At 28.4% G+C, this 12,631-nt stretch overlaps 1 protein-coding gene across 1 annotated transcript; it reads left to right on the top strand.

Moving 5' to 3' along the window:
* Nucleotides 1-4,964: 4,964 nt before the first annotated feature.
* Nucleotides 4,965-11,940, top strand: LOC100798338 (alcohol-forming fatty acyl-CoA reductase). Its single transcript, XM_003539769.5, has 10 exons — nucleotides 4,965-5,158; nucleotides 5,282-5,385; nucleotides 5,863-6,065; nucleotides 6,186-6,286; nucleotides 6,397-6,595; nucleotides 10,089-10,250; nucleotides 10,539-10,620; nucleotides 10,715-10,984; nucleotides 11,087-11,214; nucleotides 11,604-11,940. The coding sequence occupies exons 1-10, from the start codon at nucleotides 5,080-5,082 to the stop codon at nucleotides 11,755-11,757; spliced, it is 1,482 nt and encodes a 493-aa protein (XP_003539817.1). The 5' UTR covers nucleotides 4,965-5,079; the 3' UTR covers nucleotides 11,758-11,940.
* The last annotated feature ends 691 nt before the right edge of the window (nucleotides 11,941-12,631 follow it).

The raw sequence follows: 12,631 nt of genomic DNA, 5'->3' as shown, positions 1-12,631 counted from the left end.
TTTCATACTCATATAGTACAATCATATGTAACATAAGCATTTATTGTATATATTATCACTTTAGTAAAATGTTTATTATTAATCTGAGCATCAAAATGATTTTTACAATACTTACTAATTTTTTCATGGGGTGAGGCCTTATCAAAAAGTTTCCTTTCATAAGAAGATCTTGAACATTAAGGGTGTATTTGGTTTGTATTTTTATTTTTTGTTTTTATTTTCTTAAAATTGTTTTCATTTTCAAAAGATTAGAATTCTGAAAATATGTTTGGTTTGACTTCTTATTTTTTGTTTTTAGGAAATAAAAATATTAAAAATTTATGATATATTGACTTTTTGTTTTTTTTGTATTTTTAGATTTGCTTAAAATTACATTTCTTACTATCGCATTTTTATTTTACCCAAAGTGAGATTCCTGTAAAACACCGAAAACGAAATTTTAGGGGGTGTTTGGTTTGGTTGTTTTTTGTTTTCATTTTCACTGAAAACAGAAAATGGTGATGAAAATGTGTTTGGTTGGATTTCTGAAAACATTTTCAGTGAAAATGAAAACAAGAAACAACCAGAAAATGAAAACAATAAATTTTCGTTTTCAGTGTTTTCAGTTGAGAACAGAAACCTCATTTCGATTAAAATGAAATTGCGGTGACAATGAATGTAATTTTAAGCAAATCTAAAAATACAAAAGACAAGAAATCAATATATCATAAATTTTAATATTTTTATTTCATGAAAACAGAAAACAAGAAGTCAAATCAAACATGTTTTCAGAATTCAAATCTTTTAAAAATGAAAACAGTTTTCAGAAAATGAAAACAGAAAATGAAAATGCAAACCAAACACACCCTTATTGTTTTCATTTTCTGGTTGTTTTCTGTTTTCATTTTCACTGAAAATGTTTTCAAAAATCCAATCAAACACATTTTCATCACCATTTTTTGTTTTCAGTGAGAATGAAATCAAAAAACAGTTAAACCAAACACCCCTAATATATCCACCTAGAAGCCTACTTCAACAAAACTTTACAAGGGTCTAATTTCAGTCAACAGTCCACCTTAGACATGTTGACTTAATTAATTAATCTTGAATACATCATATAGTGTTGTAAAACAATTCCCACATTGCTCTTATTGGTAGAAAGATAAATATGATAAATGGAAATAAAAAGAGTAAAAATAAAGTGAAAAGTAAAGGTATTTAATTGAAAAGAAATAAAAATATAAACAAGGAAGAAGATAAAGAGGAGAGTAAAAATATGTGAGATTGAAATAGTACAATAGGTCCACAAATTTTAAGTTTATTTCTTTGATGCATATGTTGTAACTAATAGAAGTGACTTATTTTCATCAGTATGAGATTGTTTCCCTCGGCGGTAAGAAACAGGGTGTAAAACTAAATCAATGAATAAAAAAGTTAAAATACATTTTATCTCCGTATTTCAGTATTCAGTTAATAATGCATATTGAATTTATGAAAAAAAATTGAATTCGATTCTCCCATGATACACTTTTGGAGAAGAGAAGACAGAGAGCTTTAAATTATTGACTAAGTCTTGAATTGAAAATTAATCCAACCTAAAAAATCAAAACTTATGGAAATACTTTGAATCCTACGGAAAATCAAAAACTCTAATTGCAGTGTTAAAAAAAAGTTTAAATATTTTTTAGAAAGAAAAGAACGACACAAGTTTAAAATCCATCAATTCACTGCTATCTACTCTTAGACAAAAGACACGGACACGTATTCTAATAAAAACATAAACAAAAATTGAAGCTAAGTAACACTATCTATTGTGGGAACACTTGAACACTCAAACTAACGGGAAAACAACTTCATGTTCAGCTTATAATCAGAAAATGAAACGATCATTTTAATTTTCATTAGGATATTTATTCCACGAGGCATTCGTTTCTTTTGTTGCATCCTGTTTACTAATTAATTATTCCTTCATCTGTATCTGCTTCTGTCGTTATTGTTGTCTCTGTGCTGGGTAGTTGTACCGGTTATTATTGCTCTACCATTCTTTTTTTGAGAGGAGTTGCTCTACCATTCTTGAAATGTGAAAACTTCTGTGAACGAAATTATAGGTCTAGTTTTAGGGTAGCAAGTGTTAAGTTAACAAAGAATGATTATTAGATAAAAAAATCGCATAAATAGTTTAGAGAAATTTTATTTATCCAAACGCATATTTTTAATAAATTTTCTGTATAAATAACGTGTCTCTTCCAGTAAAAAATAGTAATTTAATCCTTGCCAATAGCATAAATTATTTTTTTTGGACGACAACATAAGTTAATTAAGCATAAAAAACATAATAAGTTAATTTCAATTTTAAAATACTATGTTAAATCTTGCTCATAAATAATAAATTTATACAATAAATATAAAAATAAAAATATTTAAGAAATAATTTATATAATTTAATATTTATATATTTTAATATCTCTTTTGTCTTTCATCTCTTTATCCCATTTTTTTCATTTTTTTACCACATCACAAATTTTTATAATTTATTTTAATATTTATATTATTTAATATATTAAAATAATACTATATTATGAATTTTAATATAATATAGGTGATGTTATAAAAGAATGGAAAAATGGGAAGATAAAACTGATTATTTATTTACATTTATCGCATAAAATATTAAAAATTAATTTGATACAATTATTAATTAAATATTTTTATCGTAAATATTTTAAACATTATTGCATGAGTTAATTGTACTTTTGATCTTCCACCATTGTGAAACACTTGATTTATATTTAATATTCAATCTTAATTACTATTTTAATTAAAAATAAATAAATAATAAAGATATTATTATATCAAAATAAATAATATAACATTAGTGATGTAGTAGAAAAGGATGAGGTATAAAAGGAGATGAAAGAAAAGAGTGGTTGTATGTTTGATTGCATGAAAGAAAACATTTTTTTATGTTTATTGGTCACATTTACTATTTATAAACTTGATTTAACTTTAAATTTAATAAGTATTTTAAAAATGAAATTAACTCATGTTGTAATATAAATATATATATATATATATATATATATATATATATATATATATATATATATATATATATATATATATATATATATTGTTTACATTATGACTAAAAAAGCATAATGACTTAGTAATTTAGGTGGTAAAGAAAAAAGAGAAAGTTGAGTTCTAGTCTCATCTCTACCAAACTCCATGGTTAACTAACGGTCTACTAATGAAACAATTAAAATTGCTTTATTTTAAAAATTGAGAAAACAAAAGTGTAATATAGGCTAAATGTTTTAATTCTATTAAATGCAATAATATTGATCAGTTTATATTATTAATTGACGATTTTATATTTTTAAGGAATATTGAAATTTGATCATTTTGTTGAATCATCATTATTAAAAGATTAGTAGCTTTCGGAAGGAATGAATACTGTGACTTTCTTTTTGTTTTCTTTGAAGATTTATTTCCTTAAAAAAACATTAAAATTTAATTTCTTTAAAATTAAAAATAGATACTTTTTCAATTTTAAACAAAATACTATTGTTTTGTGAACGTTTAACCCTAAAGGCATCAAATATGAAATTAAAGATCGAGTAAGAGGATATTAGACATTTGAATTGACAATAAACAGATAAATGAAAGATTATGAAAAAATATCAGAGATAAAAAGGACAAAAGTAAAAAAAAACACATTCAAATTCTTTTTTGTTTGTTTGTGTGTGAACCATTAGGAGCTAAAATAACTAAAAAGCTACTTGAAATTTGTACGTCAAATCGTCAAATTGTAAAGTGTTGTGGGTAGTGTTAGAATATATGATACATATATTTTATATTTATGTATATCTTTTATTTTAATTATGTAATTAATTTTGAGAAAAGGAGATATACATAAATATAGAATATATGTATCATATATTCTAATAGTTGTTAGGTGGTGGCTTGATGAATTGAGACTGCACGATCACACTCTTCAAAACCAGGACCAAATTAATCAAAATGGTTACTCATTATATATAAACTAAAGAGATTGTTTTTTATATAATAAATTGTTATTAATAATAACAGTGATGGAAGTTTTAACATTAATCGTTAACTATATATAATGATTAACTTCTTTTTTATTTGAAAGAATAAAAAATATGTATTAAAGATGTATTTACAAATAAAAAATATGTATTAAAGATATACAATTGATGTATTCTACTCAATTAACTAAATTAAACTTTATCCTTCCCTATACTGATTAACAACTAAAATGACAGAGAAGTGACTGAAGAAGATTTTTTGGGAGGAAAGTTTAGAATATTACAAGACAGTTATTTTTAGGTAAGGTCAGAAAAAAAAAATTTATATGCCGTACGTCTTCTATTAAATAGGTTGAATTAAAACCATACTCAAATTTTACCTTTATAAGAATGCACGTTGTAATGGATAAGTCAAATCTCAACCTAGAGATGATAAAATGAACTTGAATTTTACATGTATTTATAAAAGTATATGTATATAAAGAGGATAATGACCTGATTATTGGAGCTGGGAATGTGGGAATGGAAACAAGTATTTACCTGTATATTTTTGTAGAAATGAATAAAGTTATAGATATTATAATAAAGTAGAGTTGTGTGTATAGATATAAATATATAAATAATAAATACTAGATTGAAGATTAAAATTGTTATTGGTGTGGACATAAGATTAAATAAGAATTTAATTTTTTTTAACATGGGTATGGAAACACATACCTTAGGACTCTACTCATTGCCGGTCAAACCAGTGTTGGCATGATTAAAGAAGGTATGCTGCTAAAGTTATATACTAAAATGTTGCTGCGTTATTTGGTACTGCAATTTATTGACTTTCCTGAACCACAGCACAGAAAGAAGAAAAAAAATGCGAAATTACTTGCGTACACTCCATCTCATAAATGCTACATGCCGATTTCTGTGCTTATATGAAGCGGCTAAATTGGCATAACATTTCGCCCACCCCCTTGTGTCTGCCTCTTCTGAAACGCCACTATTTCTGCTTTCTCTCTCATTAATAATAATATTATTGCCTTACTCTTTTTCCACAATGGAGTTGGGAAGCATACTCCATTTTCTTCAGGACAAGAACATTTTGATCACTGGAGCCACTGGCTTTCTTGCCAAAGGTATGCTCCATTTCTATTTAAAAGGGTACTAAAGTAATGATGTGTATATATGCACTTTGCACATGATGTACATATTATTGGTGCATGATGTCTTTGGCTGTACTTTGTTATATGTTTTTTCAGTTTTGTTGGAGAAGATATTGAGGGTCCAACCAAATGTTAAGAAGCTTTACCTTCTTCTAAGAGCTGCAGATGCCAAATCTGCCACTCATCGCTTGAACAATGAGGTAAATGCACAATATTATTAGTTAGGTTCTGTTTAATTTGGTCCTTTACTAATTTCATTTTCTCTCTCTTGGGTTGAAAATGTGTATATCTATATAGACATAAATAACCATGGCATTATTCTTTTACCCTTTTCTTATAGTTAGTTAGTTAAGCATTAGCATTTATGATTGTTATAAACCAAATAAATTAAAGGCTTCAACAAGTAGATATTTATGTGTTGCTTTTATATAATTTATGTTATTAATTGGGGTCGTACAATTAAGTACATGTTTGGATAGGTTTTGGTTGTTAAACGTTCTTTTATATAAAGAAGAATATTCTTTGTATGTTTTATTTTGAATACACTTTTTTATAAAGGGTATAAAGATTATCCAAACATAATAGTGGTCTCACACACTAGCTACCTTTCTCACCATGTCATAATATAATTAAGCTTGTGGCTAATATATTCTAATTGTGTTTTGTTTTTGGTGTAGATCATAGGGAAGGATTTGTTTAGGGTACTAAAGGAGAAATTGGGTGCAAATTTTAATTCCTTTGTCTCGAAAAAGTTGACTCTGGTACCCGGGGACATCTCTCGTGAAGACTTGGGATTGGAGGATTCCATTCTAAGGGAAGAGATTTATGATCAAACAGATGTCATTATTAACTTAGCTGCAACAACTAACTTTGATGAAAGGTATATTGTATATACTAAAACATCATAGGCTTTTATGCCTATTTAATGTTTTTGTTGCCCTGGCCTTAGTTATTATTTTCTTGTTTCTTCTTTTAATTACTATCTCACCTTAAATTTCAGGTATGATATATCGTTGGGTCTAAATACCTTTGGTGTTAAGTATGTCATCAACTTCGCCAAAAAATGTACCAAACTCGAGGTTCTTGTGCATGTATCAACAGGTTCGTATCAATTTATGTTCAAATCAACCTCAATTAATGGTTAGGAAGTGAACATTAGCGTCACGAACGTAGATCAACATAATAATTATTGTTACATCTTATAATTTCAGCCTATGTATGTGGTGAGGGAGGCCGAGAAGGGCTCATATTAGAGAAACCATATCATTTGGGTGATTCACTGAATGGAGTGTCTGGATTAGACATTAATGCAGAAGAGAAAGTTGTGCGTGACAAATTAAGTGAGTTACAACAACTGGGGGCCACAGAAAAGGAAATTAAAGAGGTTATGAAGGACTTGGGCATTAGCAGGTTTGTCAAAAATCTAAAATATTATAGTTATTAATTTATTGTTTTTTTTATCAGCTGAAATAAATGGGTAGTATAACCCAAACCCATATACCTATAGTTCAAGTGCACATTAAAAAGGCCTTCACAAACATAATAATGGTTCCTTCGCTCATTCATAAAAAGGAAATTAAGGTCCTTCATCTTTTAGATGTTTAGATTATAAATTTTATTATCTGTGTATACAAAAATATCCATTAAGAAACTAAGATGTCAATATTTTAAATGAACTTTAGTATGTCAAAAAATTAGTTTTTAACTTTCGATTCTAGGATATTATGTGTTCAACCCAAAAACTTTATAATTTTACTTTCTAAATTATTAGTATGATGAAAAAAATATTTGAAACAAAATGATTTAAATATGTGTAGCAATAGACACATGAGAACTAGTAGAATACACACACTCTTATTTTTCCACTAGAATCTACACTTAAATTAGTATATTCCCACTTCACCCCTAAAACCTGAGTTGATTAAGATCAGGTGACTGATGTTCAAGTTTAGTATATCACTTGACCTACCATGGAATCTCTTTAGGTTTTCCTTGAATGTGACATGGAAATAAAGAGTTATATATTGTAAATCACATTTTGTAGGGGTCCCATATAAGAATAGTTTAAAGAAGAATATATCCAATTCTTAAGGTCCTATGATAAATAAATCTACGTATATATAAGACTAACTAGAAACCACCGAACCTACAACTACCCAAAGGAACATATTACTATATACACGATTAGGTTATGTAGGGCCCGAAGACTGTGTATATTATAATTTTCCAATCCTACACATTTATGAGGAAGCATTACATCCACGACGCTTGGACGAACTGAACGAATGATGTAATCGAATTCTATAAAAGGCGGTCATATGTCATTTTGCAAACACATGTATGAAAGATGAATTAAATGGACCTTTGACATATATAGCTAGAACCAAAATTATAAGCACCAATGGAGTGTTTGTTTTGTTCCATTCATGTCTTGCGTGTGAAACACCAAAAAAGCCATTTTTGTTCCCTACTAATGGTAAATAAATAATTTTTATCAATAAATATTAGTTATTAATTTATTAATTTATTAGTTTTTATTAGTAGAAAAGATTCAAACTTGTGATATCTTTTTTTCTTTCTTTTTCCTTTAAGCATCAAGTAAACCTTATAATTCTTAATGCTAAACAAATATAACTAACCAATTGCTTCTAACTAATTAAGAAATGTTAATGCATTCTAATTGCTTAAAAAAGTGTTCAATAAATTTTATATTGTTAGCATAATAATGCTTTCTTTTTAATGAAAATTTCATATTTTTATTTTCTTAACTATAATGTCTTTATTCCATAAAAAGACTATAATGTCTTTAAGCTAATTAGCATTTGCCAAAGTATTATTCCTGGGTGGTTTATTGAAAAAAAAAATGTAGCACTATGAAATAGTGTAGATGGATGTAACACTAAGAAATTAAGGTACGTGTAATGAATCAATGTGGGGCTTGTTTGGCTTGCTCCATCAAAACCCCAAATTGACTTTTTACCAAACAGCACTAACTCATCCAATTCCATATTGGCTAAAGATATTTATCTATTTATTTATTTCATATAGGAGAGTGATGTTTACAGGTCCTGGTTCGAACGAACGAACGAACAAGAAACGGGAAACATAAATTGACACGTACAAAACCCACCCACTTACACTTACCCTTTATGAAGAGTCGTTAGTCCAATTATGGCTCTTTCATTACTAACATTTCCACGCCAACATGTGGTCAAGCGTGAAATGACTTCTCCCCATGGATCATTTTCTTCATGACACATTAATTAAAAATACTAAGTGCATCCTAGCATTAAAGTTTATAAACTTTTTTTTATCTGTGGGTTATCAAAAAGGTAACATTAGGAATTTATCATAACTGACTTAAATTCCATTAACTAAGTTTATAGACTGAACTTGAAAATCTATCACAAGTCTTACTTTTTTTAAATCTATTTTTTAAGTAAAAATTTACTCTCAAACATACTTTAAAAATATAATCAAATATGATTAAAAATTATTTTTACTCTTGAATGTATTTTTAGAATTCTCTTTCCAAAAATCTAAACACATCCTCAAACACATAACATATATTAGAATTTTTTATTTTTATGAAATTAACAAAAAGTTATTCATATGTTATGTAGTTTGTTGGAATCATGACATATTATGATTCTTTTCCCTTTTTTTTCTTTTAATTTTTGCGTTTAAATGACATGTCAGAATTTTATACCTTAATCATTGTCATATGTGTGTGTTTAATTTCTTCAAAGTTCTCACGTCAGGTTTTGCAAATTCTTTTCCTGTAATAAATTGTATTAAAATACAACTTGTGGCACATTATCCTTTATGGTACTAGCTAGATGCATTTCCTTTTGTTTTGCTTTCAATTTTAGTCATATATACTGATAAACAAAATATATAGTATAGAAATTGTGGTTTTCTCCTGTAAAACATGTTAACAGAACTTGTGAGTATGATTACCTCTTACTAATGTTTTGACTAAAACAAGCATAATTTCTACACAATTGTTGTAATAGAAAAAAAATTATGTTCTAAATTTTTGACAAATCTAACTAATGAATAAAAATAAAAGACACTTAAAAAGAGATAAAAGCTATTACATCTTCCTGAATTTGTTGCACAAATGGTACGATATAAAATCAAGTGTCACTCAAGGACACTCTATATAACTTTCCTTTTTTTTTTTATTGAGAATATAACTTTCCTTTTCTTGAGTTTAGTGATAACGGAAAAAAGACTAGTAAGAGGAAAACTGGAGCCTACCATAATGTATAGAATATATACGGATCATCTAAATATAGGTTAATATCTTTCAATTTAATTAATGAGTGGTCCCAAGTGTACTCATATGAGGTGCATGTCTTGATGAGTGGTCTCTCTGCAATGAAGTGAGACTATAGTACTAAAAGAGAGAAAAAAAAATTGTAGATATAATAGATTATATGACTTAACATAAATAGTGAGATGAAGAGAAGTTATAAATTTTAATTCTATTCTGAGTCTCCCACCATGCTTTTAACAAAAACAAAAATTGTCAGGAGAGGTGTGGAAAAATGTGGGAATTAATTGACATAGGAATAACATTACTCTTCTACTTTGAGTTTTAGTATTTTTTTTTAGATGAGTTTATGTTTGTTCAGAAGGTAGAATGGTTAATTTTGAAGTTTGTGTTTTAAATTTAATTGCTTGTGAACATAAAGAAGCATGCCAGGACACTTAGTTTAGTGGCCCAAATGTAAAAGAATATATCTAACACTTTTCTCCCATATTTACTTTCACGATATATAATTCCAGATCAATCCATTACAGATGGACAATTATTTTTTGTTCGTTGCTAATTAATTACTGGTTTAATCTCATTACAGATTGACATAACTGTGTTGTTGTGTATATAACTTATCAGGGCAAAGTTATATGGATGGCCAAACACATATGTATTCACCAAGGCAATGGGAGAGATGCTTGTGGAGCAACTAAAAGGAAACTTATCCGTTGTGACCATTCGTCCCACCATTGTTACCAGCACATTCAAAGAACCTTTCCCTGGTTGGGCTGAAGGTGTAAGGTAAATCTTTGTTTAAATTTGCCTTCCTCAACACATGTTAAGTATTGAATATCCATTTAGTGATGATTTATGTGCATATTTGAAAAGAAATAACCCACTAGGATCGGCCTAGTAACAGAGATTCAGCTAGTTTGCATGAGGTCTTAGGTTTAACTTTATTGTTGTTATTGTACATAAAAAGTATTTTGAAAAGAAATTAAAATAGTGTATTTTATCCAACAAAGTCCAATGAGATAAAATCAAAACTTACAGTTCCTAGTGGCAAATTCCTTTTATTTTTGGTTACAGAACCATTGACAGTTTAGCTGTAGCTTATGGGAAAGGAAAATTAACATGCTTCCTTGGAGATCTCAAAGCAATTGTTGATGCGGTGAGAGATTTTACATGATCAAGCCCTTAATTTATTAATGCTTCATTGTGATTAATTTCTGATCTCATCTTAATATCACCAATTTAATAAGCAGATACCAGCTGACATGGTGGTGAATGCAATACTTGTGGCCATGGTGGCTCATGCAAATCATCCTAGTGATGATGTTATATATCATGTTGGTTCCTCTGTTAGAAGACCACTAAGATATGGCAATCTTCAAGAGTATGGCTTTAGATATTTCACAGCAAAACCATGCATAAACAAGGATGGAAGGCCAGTTAAGGTTGGAAAAGTTACAGTGTTGAGCAACATGGATAGCTTCAGAAGATATATGTTCATTCGCTACCTGCTTGTGTTAAAGGTAAAGGGTTCTTTTGTAGTGATCATCATTCATCACCAATATTTCACCATCACTCAAATTTCATAGCAAAGTTTTACACACTTTTTTTTTTTCATTTAATAGGGACTTGAGCTGGCCAATACTGCATTTTGCCAGTATTTCCAAGGAACATATCTTAATCTCAATAGGAAGATTCAGATTGTGATGCGGTTGGTGGACCTTTACAAGCCTTACTTGTTCTTTAAAGCTGCGTAAGTGTTAGTTATTAGAATCACTCTCTATATGCTTCAGTTCAATGCAGGTCCAATCGTTCTAGCTTTTTTTTATCATGTACCTGTGTTGCTTAAGGGTAAAATTTATTTTTGCTCCCTCAAAATTTGATTTAAATTCCCATAAAAATTTAATATATTTGTAGTCCTTACATTTTAACAGAAAAACGTGGTTTTAGTTTGCCACCAGGGACTAAAATTGCGCAACTTTTGATTCATGTAAAAACTAAAACCATATTAAATATTTACAGGGACTAAAACTGAATTTTGAGATATTTTGAGAGAGATAAACAGATTTTATCCTTCTTTTAAATATTTAATGCTTTATAAGGTATAAACTTAGACCAAAAAAAAAATGTTATGGCATACAGATTTGATGATATGAACACAGAGAAGTTGAGAATGGCAGCAAGACAAGGTGGGGTGGAGACAGATTTGTTTTATTTTGACCCCGAACTGATTGATTGGGAAGATTACTTTTTGAACATCCATCTTCCTGGTGTGGTGAAGTACATTTTGAAGTGATATATAGAGCTTTGAAACTAGTAATTTTATTATGTTCAAATTTGTACTAGCTAGAAGAGTCACATTATAGTTATGTTATTTGTTTCTCAAGGGCAGTATAATTGTGTTAGCTAGCTGCCAAATGTGTTTCAAAACTTTGATCAAGTGTACCCAATATCATATATTTTAATTTTAATTTGCTTATCTCTCAGTCTCTGACAACAAGTAACAGTCCAAATACTTTTTTAGCATGGTTTGTTGGATATAAAATCAGTTTTTCACTTTTCCCTATTTTCTTCCTTCCTGTGAGTTATAAGGGAAGGTTAGTAAGTATTCCTTTCATTTATTTAATCTGTATTAAATATAATGTCAACATTTAATAATGATTAACATGCCACATTAACGATTACCAATCGATTAACAAGTGAAATTGCTTGGGAACGGATCAGACCTACCCAAATCCTACTTATAAATTGTTAACTTCAATGACATTTTTATTTGATTATGTTATTACTATGATGTATCCATTAGTTTTGCCAATAATTAATTTTCTCTAAAAAATTCAACTAATAATTTTTAGTATAATTTTTTTTCTTACCTTATTTAAGAGAATCAAAATCATTTTCATTTGTACTAACGACTATTGATAATTCATTTGGACTAATGATTATGATAGTGCATTTTCATTTGGACTAACATAGATAACGGTGAATTCTCAATTTTTATAATTGGTTTAAATTATTCTCTTTTTCTCTATTTGTTTTTCCTTTCTTTTTTTACAAACCTCAAATAGTTTGCATCGATTCTGAGTGGAAAAAAAATTAGAAGTGGTGATTCTGAGTTTGCATCGATTTGTGAAGTTGCGAGGTGAAGAGTGGGGAAATTTGGGGAAAAG

The sequence above is a fragment of the Glycine max genome, chromosome 12, assembly GCF_000004515.6.
Source record: "Glycine max cultivar Williams 82 chromosome 12, Glycine_max_v4.0, whole genome shotgun sequence".
Classification (NCBI taxonomy): Eukaryota; Viridiplantae; Streptophyta; class Magnoliopsida; order Fabales; family Fabaceae; genus Glycine; species Glycine max.
Note: the sequence above shows the minus strand (reverse complement) of the source record. Positions and strands in the feature narration are given on the sequence as shown.

Bases quoted from the DNA above. Each gene is read 5' to 3' on its own strand.
- LOC100798338 (XM_003539769.5), top strand. From the start codon at position 5,080: ATGGAGTTGGGAAGCATACTCCATTTTCTTCAGGACAAGAACATTTTG. The intron at 10,251-10,538 runs GTAAATCTTTGT...TTTTGGTTACAG, and splicing joins GGTTGGGCTGAAGGTGTAAG to AACCATTGACAGTTTAGCTG. The intron at 10,621-10,714 runs GTGAGAGATTTT...TTTAATAAGCAG, and splicing joins TCAAAGCAATTGTTGATGCG to ATACCAGCTGACATGGTGGT.